This window comes from Centruroides sculpturatus, unplaced genomic scaffold (genome assembly GCF_000671375.1).
Source record: "Centruroides sculpturatus isolate CEXI.00-Female unplaced genomic scaffold, Cexi_2.0 scaffold1285, whole genome shotgun sequence".
NCBI classification, from domain to species: Eukaryota; Metazoa; Arthropoda; class Arachnida; order Scorpiones; family Buthidae; genus Centruroides; species Centruroides sculpturatus.
This window is the reverse complement of record NW_019385572.1, coordinates 105,863-119,112: the sequence shown is the minus strand read 5'-3', so window position 1 is coordinate 119,112 and position 13,250 is coordinate 105,863. Positions and strand designations below refer to the sequence as shown.

General features: G+C 29.1%; 1 protein-coding gene across 1 annotated transcript in view; it reads right to left on the bottom strand.

Moving 5' to 3' along the window:
• The window catches only part of LOC111640220 (ras suppressor protein 1-like), a 41,439-nt gene that overhangs the window by 7,527 nt on the left and 20,662 nt on the right, over positions 1-13,250 (bottom strand). Inside the window, exon 6 of the mRNA XM_023386221.1 lies at positions 11,073-11,155. Coding sequence (XP_023241989.1) covers positions 11,073-11,155 — 83 coding nt within the window. The remainder of the gene's footprint in view (positions 1-11,072; positions 11,156-13,250) is intronic.

The following is a 13,250-nucleotide window of genomic DNA, read 5'->3' as shown; positions in this document are numbered from 1 at the left end:
TCTCTATTGGCCCGCTGTCACTACGCTTCGCCAATCGCGTTAATTCTTGGCAGTTGTAGCGGACAGACAAGAGTGTCATGGAAGTATGTGATAAATGATGATATCAAATGTGTATAACAATGAAATGACCTACATGTGTAAATAACGGAAAAAGAACAGAGAAGGACCGCGAAGTGAAAATGTGAAAATAAATAAGAAATTGAGTTGATAACATAATCGAACAAGTCAAGGCAGCTTATTGGCACGAAATTCGCGCCCGTCAAAGCCAAACAATTGTCGTCATACACTTCGGAAAGCTAAATGCTTGTAATGAAAGTCACTTAGCGTGCACAGGCGAAAGCCTGGGGCCGTTCGGGCTATCAAGGTGTCTCGAATCTGTAAAATCATAACTGTGACTTATATCGACGTCCTATCTGTCTCTTTTCTCCGTTATCATCAGGCTGTCACGTAATTGTAAAATGGGAACTCTACGACGGAAAAGTGACGAATCGAAAGTATCGTGAGCACGTATTATGATGTATGCACAGGCATACGTCATAATACGATTAGAGCGATAGAGGAAAGAGAAAGGGAAGAGCAAAGACGAGCACTTAAGAAGGATAGGCAGGGTCAGACCCTCAGATGTGCGACGATTCTCCAACAATAGGTGTGTACGTGAGCTGATCTTTGTAATTATAAATTGTGAATACAAGTGACTATTATTATTATTTTATATTTCGTGCATGTTATAAGTTATAAATAAATATAAACAAACAACACTAACTCGATAACATTAAATCTAAATAACAAAATGATTAATTTACTGTGTTTTTGTTATTTATTACTCCTGCTTTTAGGTATTCGGTATTCGGCCGAATAGTGATTAAATATTCGGTATTCGGCCGAATAGTGATTAAATATTCGGTATTCGGCCGAATAGTGAAAAATAGGCCAAATACCGAATAGTAACCGAATATTCGTTACATCACTAATGTAAATGTATATTTTTTTTAATATGAATTTATATGCTTTAAATGTTTTTCTAGTGATATTACGACTTCAATATTTGTGGCGGACAGACATAATGCACAAATTAATCAGTTGAAATATAATGGTAAATTTTTTCAAAATGAAGAAAAAATAAGTAATATATTTGCTGAACATTATAGACAGATGGGAGGCTTTGTGACATTAACGTTAAAAAATAATTTTTTCTCATATTCCTCTTTACGCTGTATACTCGACTCTTTTGTTTTGGAAGAGACTTCTCCTAAAGAGATTTTTGATTATATTATGAGTGTAAAAGCAAACACTCCGGATATTGATAAGCTAAATATGTTTATTTTAAGACAAATAGCAGATATAATTGCTTTACCATTATCTTATTTAATTAATAAATCCTTTAAGTATGGGAGATTTCCGGAGAAGCTTAAACACAATCTCGTAATCCCAATATTTAAAGATAAAGGATCTAAACAGAACTTGGAGAGCTATCGTCCAATTACTATTATTCAGAGTATAACTAAAATAATTGAAAAGGTTTTCTATAGTAGATTTTTTGAATTCATCAATAAAAATAAAATTATATGTAAAAATCAGTATGGTTTTAAAAGAGAGGCCTCAACAATTGATGCTTTGACTCATCTTAAACAATATATTAGCACCAGTCTCGATAATGCAAATATTGTAATGGCGGTGTTTATCGATCTGACCAAGGCTTTTGATAGTGTTGATATTAAGATATTAAAACAAAAATTGTTTAAAGTTGGATTGAGAGGTGTGCCATTGGAATGGCTAATATCCTATTTATCAAATCGTACGTACTATGTTAAGGTAAAAAATTCAATATCAAAACCATTTCGAGTTAACAAAGGTGTACCACAGGGATCCGTTTTGGGCCCTTTACTTTTTAATATTTATATAAATGATATTGTAGAGACTATTCCTGAGAATAATATTATATTGTATGCAGATGATATTGTTATAACATATGCAGATTGGAATCTTCATTTGGTTGAAAATAATATAAACTCTTTGTTATCTAAATTAAGTAAGTACATGGAAAATAATAACTTAAGAGTAAATGAAAATAAAACAAATTATATTTGTTTATCAAATAAAAACAAAAAAGTGAATTTAGAAGATATACAAGTAAGAATAAATAATGAACGTATTCAAAGAGTTAATACTGTAAAATATTTAGGTATCGAAATTGATGATAAGTTACGATGGAACAATCATATAAATAATTTAACACTGTCTTTATCTAGATATATTGGAATACTGAAAAGAATAATGAGTTTTTTAAATTGTGAGACTGTTTTGCGCTTGTATCACGCTTGCATGGAACCTAAACTTCGATATGGTATTTCCGTATGGGGTACAGCTTCTTCTTTTGTATTGAATAGGTTGCAAGTTATACAAAATAACTTTATAAGAGCATTATATAAGTTGCCTTATGATTCCTCTGTCACTTCTTTTTATAACCAGATCAAAATTGATAAAATAAAAGCTTTATATAAAAAACAAGTTCTTTTGGAAGGTTTTAAACTAATAAAGGTGAGCAAGAAAAATTCTTATATAAGCGAAGAATTAAATAAATATTTTAGGCCTTCTAATTACAACTACCGATGGAGAAACAATTTGATTTTACCAAAAATTAAGCACAGTTTTGGAAGAGATGCACCAATCTATCAACTTATATATAATTGGAATGCCTTAAAAGAAGAATATAAAGATTTGTGTACTTACGGACAATTTAAACGGGCTGTAAAAATATTGAGATGCGATTAGTTGAGTGTATTTTTTTTTGTTTTTTATGTATTTCTCTTCTCTGTTTTTTTTTTGTTGTTTTGTTGATTGTTTACTTTGTAAATGTTTGTATCATTAGTTTTCTTTTGACCCTTGTAAAAGGCCAATGGCCATAGGGTCGTATGATTAAATATTAAATATATATTAAATATTAAAGTCAAATAAAATGACTTAAACTTGATTTTTATTTTTCCATATACTTTTTGACAAACGACGCATAATTGGGAATGACATAACCTGAAACGACATAAGTCAAGGTATACCTGTATTTAGTAATCATATTTTTAAAACTTTTTCTAACATTATTATAGTATCTATATATTTCACTAACACTGGCTTTATCCAACTTTCTATACATTTCTTTTTCTTTCTTACAATTATTATTTTGTTCTTTATTAGTTTTTAGTTCTTGTTCTTTATCCTCCTCGCTTACGTATAATAAATGTAATTTTGATAGTTTTGTCTTACACATTGGAGAGTTGAATTGTTCATATTCTAAGTACTTATTGTTAATCATCAATCCTTTTTGATTAAGTCTAAACTGTATAAAAAATTTTTTTACATTAAATGCAATATTAGTTTTCATATAATTATTAATTGATGGGAAGTTAAAGATCTCAGAATAACAATTATTATTTTTTATTTTTTGAATATCTTCTGTATCTTGAATTATTGAGTATTTCATTACTCTATATATTAGTTGACTGATTTGTTGGTCATTATTTTGGAGATATTGAAACACTAATTCTATTGAGAACCCGTATATATTAAAGATCTTCAATATTTGCGTTATCCAGTTGCGCTTAATATCTTTAATTCTTGATTTTTTATATAATATATATACAAGTTTTGTCGTCAAATCTTTCGCATCAATCATTTTTTGTAGAAATTTTATATAACGTTTAATTGGTATTGTATTAAGCTTATACCTCATTAATTCTAGATGCAACACACTACCAGGAATATTAAATTCAAGTTGAAATATTCTTCTAATAAAAATATTTTGAATTTTTTCCATATCATTAAAATTGTTTAGACTCCAAATTGGAGCAGCATAGCACAGAGTTTATCACTATTGAGTTAAATAATTGAAAATGAGTTTTAACATTTCTTACTTTTAGTTTACAAAATAATCCCATCAAATTATTTATTAGATTTCTGGCCTTGGCTACTGTATTCTTATACTGTTTGTTCAAAGATAAATTTGACTTTCATTTAATTCTTAATTTTTCTTTCTTGATATAAAAGGACATATTTTTTGGAGGATTCATACCATTTCTAAAAATCATAATTTCTGATTTACTTGAATTTATTTTAACTTTCAGGTTATCTAAGTATTCAACTATTTGTTGTATTTTCCTACATAAAGCTATGGCAGTAGGCGTCACTATAACTATGTCGTCTGCATATGTCAATGAGTATATACTCATATTATCAATATATTCCATCCTCTTCTCTTAAAAAACAGTTATTTAAGTCAAATAAGTAAAAATTAAACAAATATGGTGATAAGGGATCACCCTGTAATAAACCTCTATTTGTATGAAAAGATCTCCAGTATATTTTATTTTGTTTAATAATTATATCATATTTTCCATATAATTGGTCAATCATTTTTATAAAGTAGTTACTTGCATTATATTTACTCAATTTTTTTTTTGTAGCAACTTAATGTTAATTGTGTCAAATGCTTTTTTTAAGTCCAAATATCTTCTGTCTCTTCTTCGGTAATTGTAACTGAATTGTTGTTAACAAATGGAAAGAGCCATTTGTGTTCTGCCGTTTTCTATAAAAGCATATTCTTATATTTATTTGTCTCTATCCAATTTTTAAATTTCTCCACAAGTGTAGCTGTAAACATTTTCCTAAAACTTGACAGTAGTGCAATTGGCCTATAGTTTGCTGGTTCATTTCTACTACCATGTTTAAAAATCATAGTAAATATTACCTCATTCCAATTTGTAGGTATTATACTGGAGAAATATATTTTATTAAAAAATCTGGTCAAATATTGAATTAGTTTGTAAGGCAATAATTTAATAAATGAATATGGAATTCCATCAGAGCCAGGAGCTGATTTACTTTTAGACTCGATAATCTGTTTCTGGACTTCATTTATACTTATTATTTCTTCTTGACTAATTTGGTGAGATGTTATTACCTCCATATTAATGTTTCTTTGATAGTATAAATACTCGTCAGAAAACTCTAAAATATTCTACCCACTTATTATAGTTTATTCTATTTTTATTAAAACATTTGGACTTTTTCCTTCGAAAACTATTTAATATCTTCCAAAATACTCTTGTATCTTTAGATTCTATTAATTTCCTATTTATGTTCACCAAATATAATTTCTTTTTGGCCTTAATTAAGTTCAAATAAATTTTCTTAGTTTTAACGTCGTTCATCAGTGCTTCTGTTGTATTGCTCTTTCTGAAAGCTTTTAAGTTTGTTTTTTAATTTTATAACAATAACATGAGTTATCAAACCACTCATTTTTATATCTATGCTTATTGGCAGGGTTACATCTCTTAAATTTGCATTCTTCTTTTGATATCAATCTCTGATAATTAACTATTGGTTCTTTCTCGTTTTCTAACGATATCAAATTCGCTGTCATAGCCTCCGCCTTCCTTAACCATTTCTGTTTGTTGTAATTTGAGGTAAATTTACTATTAAATATTACTGACTGATCATCTCTATTATTCTTCCTTTTCATTTCTCCATCCATTATTAGAGAGGTTGAGGCGCACGTATTTAGCCCAAAACGTGTACGGGTAACGGGTGAGCGCTGCCATCTGGCAGTTCTGGACCGTCGATAATGGCGTTTGCTACCTGTAGCTTGGTGAGTACACGATCGGCTTAAACGTCTTCATTTTTGTGTTTGGGGTTAAAATTATGATTTATTTTGCTTCCGCCATTTTTTCAACTTATTTCCCGTGAGTCAATGCGCGATGTTCACCGAGTCACGTGTTGTTATGAACGTGTGCCTCAACGATTTTTACTTGGACTTGAAACATGTAAGGTGTACTTCTGCTACCTGTACACGTTTAACGTTTGAACTTGTGCCTCAACCTCTCTATTAACTTAAGTTGTACTGGAAAATGATTGGATGAGTCCTCATCCAGTACTGTCAAGGATTGACAGTATTCGATTAAGGTCGCAGAGCATATAACATAGTATACAATTGATTTTCCTGTATGCGATATATAAGTAAATTCTGCAGAAACATCTCCTTCTATTCTTCCATTTAGGACTACCAACTGATTTTCATGAATAAATACTAATAGAGCTTTACCTTCACTATTTAAAATTTTATCTTTAGATTGTCTTTTATTATTCATATTTTCATAATTTTGAAAAATCTTTGTGTTTGATATCTCTCCTATATGTGAGTTAAAATCTCCTCTGATCAACCACAGGTGAGTAAAAAAATCCCACTTATTTAGATAATATTGAATTTCATTTAATATTGGTTTATTTTCCACCATTGGCTGTAGATATGTTACTATTATTCCTAAATAATGTTTGTTCCATTCATTTTTTAGTTTGTCTTTTAATTCTATTATCGCTAGTATAAAGTTCTTGCTTATAGTTTGATATAAAATATCACCAGACTTTTCTTGATTAAAAGTAACATGCCTCCTGAAGGACTGCCAAATTTACTTGTGCAGTATGCATTACTCATTAATATATTATTTTCTTGTTCTAAATAAGTTTTTTCCAACAAATTCAAAGTTGTTAACCACGTTTCAGTTATTCCTATAATTTCATTCAAATCTAAGTTTTTTCATTGATATTGTCTGAATTTTTCGTTTGATTCCTTGGCAATTCCAAAAACTGAATAATACATTAAATTAAAATCAAAGAAAATACATAATCTTTTTTATATTATTTTTTTCCGAAGTCAGTTTATTTCCATTCACATTTTCTTCATCTATTTCTATATGATTTTATCCCTGATTATCATTTTGTATAATTATTGCTTTTATTATTTTGGTCAGGGTTTTTTGGGTTATTTGTCCTAAAACATGGTTTACTAATATAAATTCATTAGTATCCATATCAAGTGTATATATGTCATTATCTTTTATATAGTAATCATCTCTTATTCATACTCTGATATTTTCTGCCATTTCTACCTTAATTTTATTAAGTAGTCGTTTCCTCCTGATTCTTGATCTAAGACATAAATCTGTTTTATGATGATGATCTTTTCCTCATTCTCCATTTTGGAACAGTTCATCCAGAATTTCTTAAGGATTAGATTCCTTTCTTTAACCGAAGTTATCATAATTTAGAGAATCAAATGATAAAAATAATTTTTTCCCAAGTTGATTAAACCTTCTATTTCTATATCTTTTAAGCCTAAAGTTACTTTTATAAATTGTTTTATTTCTTGCAAGTTATCAACCATTTTAAATGGAAAATTTAGAATAATTAGATTTCTTTTAGTTTTATCATTTAATATTCTATCCAGTTTTACCTTTTACTCTAACATACCTTTTAAATTTACACAAGGTTTTACTTTTTCCTCACACTGTTGAATTTTTTGACCAATGATTTTCATTTCATCTCTAATTTTTGTGTTGTCTTTCTGAAGTCGTCTAATTTCATATTTGATTATCTGCATTTCCTGGTTTAAACTTCTGAATTAGATCATAAATTGATTTAAGTGAGTATTCTGGTTCATTTCCTCTTAACTGCTCAATCTGTTCCGATGTTTCAAAATTTTCCTTAATTTTAGAATTTCTCATACTATTGGTATTTGTACTCATCTCATATTCTGAAGTATATTCTTCACCAATTAAATCCACTAACTGGTTCATGTCTTCCGAAGTCTGAACAAATTCTTTTCTGGGTCTTTCAAGCCCTCTTCTTTGCATATTTGTTTGACTTGATTTTAGTGGAGAATGTTGAAGTGGGCCAGGATTCATTTCGATTCTGGCCATGATTAACAGCAATATTAAATGAATTGTTAATAGGATTGTTAAGCAATTATTAAAAACTAGATAATGGATTTTAATCCAGGCATAATCCATTGTGTGTTGTTTGTCTCAGCTCTAACAAAAAAGTCACCAACACTCACCATGACTAGAAGCACCTCAGCATAGAATAGTCAACAGTTTAGAACTAGTATTTTAATAAATATAGTAGAAATACTGATAAATTGCAGAATAATTTTATGATTAAGAAGCAAAATTTATAGCAATTTTGAGATAAATTATTTCATGTTTCAGACAATTACAATATTCATATAATTAATATGAAAATTAAACTTTATACAGTAGAATCTTGTTTTAACCAATCATGGAACAATGGATTTTTCGGAATAACAGATTTTTTCCAGGTCCACAAATCAATGTAATTTTGCCTCTTTTTAGCAGATCTGTAACTCGGAATAATGGATTTTTTCTAGCTCCATCTTTGGTAAACATTGCATTTTTTTAAACCTTTAATTAATAATTGGATGTTTCTGGATACTGAATTAAAAAATAAAAAATAAATTGCATGCTGTGCAAACTAAGTGCATAATCATCACAATTCTCACTGCTAACATTGCAGCTGCACATTAGTGCCTTCCTGTAGTGTGTTGATTAGTTGAGGGAAACTATTTCCAACTGAACTTATTTATATCTTTTTAAAATTGAAAAATTTGTTTAATTCACTTGGATTCCTTATCAATATTTTAAAATCAGATAGTAAAATGTATTATTATCTATACTAATATTATAAAGAAGTAAAGTTTGGATCTAGGAGATAATCTCCGAAACTACTCATCTGATTTCAAAAATTCTTTCACCAATATTTAGAATGGACCTTGAGGGTGGACATAGGCTGTATATTATTCCATTAAACATTCACATAAATTAAAACATATCATCTAGGTAAGCGTTATATTTTTGTTGTCAGCAGGTGGCAAGGGGCAAGATGCATATGTATACAAGATAGGTAACCGCAAGGTGCAGTTGCGTGGTCGGCAAGATATGCAGGGCACATGTCCGAACCCTTGTATATTATATAGATGTCAAAATTCCCCGCGGGGGGGGACAAAATTAAGGCTTACCATGAAGAACTTGGCTTCTATTATACTATTTTAGATGTGGTTTTTTGCATTTTTGATTGTGCTTTAATAGGGTATGTCAAGAGAATGTACACTAAGAAGGGATTTTTTGAAATTTCCTCCTGTGGGGAGTGTTATATATTTATAATAGATACATTTTGAGCCACAGCAACACGTGGCCAGGTACAACTAGTCTTTAATATTTTTAGAAGAGTGATCATTTAAATTACTTTATAAATAATCTTTAAAAATAATTAATTTTAATTTGTTTATGCTGTTTTTATTGTCATTATAAATAAACATTTCTATTATCAAATGATCTGCTGAATTATTTATTGAGCTATATTAAGGCTAATAATAATAATAGGATCTGACAGATCTGTTAATAGAAATGGATAGTAGATGTTTATCTTAGTAAACATTCCTTCACAAACCAATTGAATTTTGTTTAGAAAGCCACAGACTATAAGAATCCAAATTTTCATTAAAGAATAATTTTGGTAATTTAGTCAGTAAGAATAAATGATTATGCTGTTTGATTTCTGATTGAAATTATCATAAAAAGACATTTTCAAAAAGTTCTGTTTCTATTCAGTTAATTAATTCTATAAATCAAACAAAATACATCATAAATTTAGAGAAAGAAACAAATTACAGTAGTTATACTTAGAGAAAGACATTATTTATAAACATGTGAGAATCTGGAGACATCAAATGGGGATATTTTATTGAGAATTAAATTAAAATATTATTTTTGCATTAAAGTGACACATTTTTGTAATTTGTGGGGAAAAAATGAGAAAAGTGAAATAAACCTTCCTTTCTGAATATCAACTTTTCAGGGCAAGATATTATCACATATTTTTGATGAACATCTGTTAAGTCAAGTCATCATTAGCATCCTGTCACATGAGAATAACTAAAACATTGATTGGAGGGCATTATGAGATAAAAGGGGCAGAGATCAGGACCGACACTCACCCAGGCAGACTCTCCCACAGAAGAAAGTAGATCTCGGCACCCAATCAACAGCCCTCTCCAGCCCTCCACTATCTCTAATACATTGAAGACAACTGACCAGATATCATGCCATTTGTTTATGTGAACTCTCTCTCTCTCAGTAATTAGAGATATAAGTACTCAACGATTTCTCCCACACCGGGTCATATACAACAAATATGTGTATGTTAGTTTGGAATTTTCATGCCAGGTATAAGTACTTAGATACTCAATTCCATTCGATACATGTTAACCCTACCTAGATGTATTCTTTTTGTACTAGTTTTATGTAATCATTGAAATTCTTTTTATATTAAACTTATTGTTTTGCTTAATTGGCTTCAAATTGAGTTCTTTCCGGAACGGATCACTGATCACCCTATTGACTTATTTGCAACCCCTCCACCACTCAATAAAACAAACAAAAGCTATCCACTGACCACGTGAGTGGGACTAACAGTTCCAATGCTGCTAAAAGGTGATTCGAGTCTTAGTCTCAACCCAGCAACTTCTTACAAACATTGAAAAGCCTTCTAAAGGTTAGAAGCTGTTTCAATTAGGAAGAAACAAGTGCTGAAAACTTATGTAAAAGTGTGTTTGTTAAATATAATTTATAAAAAATTCCAGCTTAAGATAGAAGATTTAGTTTGAAACATAGAAAAAAGAAAACTGTTCAAGCAGAAAATAGCAAACATATAAAATATCATATTTATTACCCGTCACCTTTAACCCATATGTAAGATCTATATATGACAAGATCGCCAAGAAGCGCCAAATCAGTATGGCTTACAGGAGGTGCCCTACTATTTTTAACATCCTANAATGCAACAATTAATATTTTTTCAAGTTTATGCCTGTCAAGCATTTTATGTCTGTATGTAGCTATGAAAATTTGTATAAAATAAATTATATCAAATATTAAATAAATAAAACTGTCATTCAGTGTTAAAATTCTTTAATAATGTTGAAATTAATACTTTGATGATAATTTCAATATCCTTAAAGAATTTTAATGCTGAAAGACAGGTTTATTTATTTAATGAACAATTATTGGTGTGAAGAGTATATTTTTATTTATTGAAATTATATCAAATATATTTTAAATATTTGTATACCTTGATATGGTTTAAAAAACTTAAAATTTAAAAATAAAAGCATTATTTTGGAATTATTATTTTTAAAATTATATTCATAAATAAAATAAATAAATACTCACAATTTGCAAGTTTTTCAGCAATCCAATTTCAGGAGGCACATATTCAAAATCATTATCACCAAGATATAAGGCACGTAAAGTTTCTATTAATGTAAAATATATAAATTTTACAAAACTTCAAAACCGTAATAGTAACCATTATTATTATTAAGCTGTCTTATTTTGTATTAAAAATTATTTGCTAGAAATAGGATTAATACAATCATCAATTTAGCCTAGATCATTTGAAATTCTAATCTGTCAGGTTGAATGTTTTATATGTATGGTGAAATGAGACCACATCTATATTTATATAAAAGAATAAGCATAAAAAAAAATGTCAAACAGCCAGAGTTTCATCTATGATACTTGATCTATATTTTAGCAATCACATAAATCTAACAACACACTCTTGCAAACCATTATTACACTCTCACTTCAGATATTTAAATGAAGATCTCAAATACTTAAAGCACACTTTTTGTTAAAAGTTTGTCATAATCTGCATATATTTTGAAAGTAGTATTGTAAATACTTCCCTAATTATTTTCTTATTTATAGATGTTTGAGTTGAAAATATTTTCTGTTCAGGAAAATAATACTGGCAACTCAACCAGTTCATTAGAGTGCAATTCTATTTTATATTTTGGGTTGCAGTTTGAATAAATTGTAGACAAATTCCCACTGTCATCCATCTATCAGTCTGTCCTTCCTTAATCTCAAGAATGGAGTTAGGTAGATGAAAGTTGAGCCCAGATTAGTGGCAGAGACCCCAATTAACTACAGTAGAGCATCGATTATCCGACTCAATTGGAGACTCAGGTTGATTGGATAACTGAAAAACTCAGATAACCGAAATGAATGAAAAAAAATACATTATTACTATAGTATATTAGTATATCCCATGTAATTAGTATATTAGTATATCACTATTAACCAACTTCGCGTTGAATTTTCATTGATGTTAAGCCTAACAAATTTTTTTTTAATAATAATCGTCGCTATTGTATCATTAAAAATTATTTTTAAATTATTTTATTGCTCACAAAACAAACAACCAATCATAATTAGAAAATTAAGTCTTGTTTAAATACTGGCCTCCCTTCAATGGTTGAGCCATTGTCGTCAGCTAAAACACACAAAAATTTAACAAAAATAATATTAAAGTAGCCAAGACAGCCAAATATTGTAGTGCCACATCACTAGCGGACATTTGAAATTTGCCAACTGGAACGGTCGGTTAACCGAAGTAACGGTTAATCGGGAGTCGGATAATCGATGTGCTACTGTATATACAAACTTTCTGTTTAGCCTGGAAGACATGTTATTTCAATTCAAAAATTTCCCCTGAAAGGAGTTAAACAGATGACCGGCACAATTCTTGCTAACAGGAAAAGTATGATGTACAGGAGCAAGCCACTACTAATTTGCAATGGAGAACATATATGATTAAAAATTGCAGTTTGGCATTGTGACAATGTCACAATAAATAATTGCTTGTTAAATTTATTTTCTTAATTTTTTAATTAAAACTTTTAATTTTTACATTCTAAAAATGTTTTAACTTAAATGTGTCTCACAATAGCCAATAAACATGATTAATTCAAAATAATTCTGTTTAATTAATATATACTGATTTTTAAATGTACTTATATTTAACTAATACAGTTAAAGGAATTTAATACAGACTCACGTACTGTATGTATTAGTGACATGATTACCCTACAAGCCTTCTAGCTAATATGTAAGAAAATAAATTTGAGAGCAATGGAACATTTATATATTTATACAATAAATTTGAATTACTAGTTATTGAATAAGAAAGATATAGATAAAATGTCAGAAATTTAGAAGGCTGTGATTAGAAAGAAAAGAGACTGATTAATATGAAGCAGTTTTAATTATCTACTATTGAGTTAAAAGTAATTACAGTAGAACCTCCATTATCCGGATTTTCGATTATCCGGATTGTTCAAAATAAACAAAAATTTTAGGAATTTGCTGATTTGCACTTGGCGAATTATGACACTGTTTGTGTACATGATGGAATGCATAACTTTTTTTGTTTCAACAACGTCTCACCCAGCACAGTGGTCGTAAATTCTTAAATATATTTTACGTAGTAATAAAAATATAACTCGACATACGTATTTATAAATAATTTATATTCAAATTACATCATTTCTATGACCAAGGGCG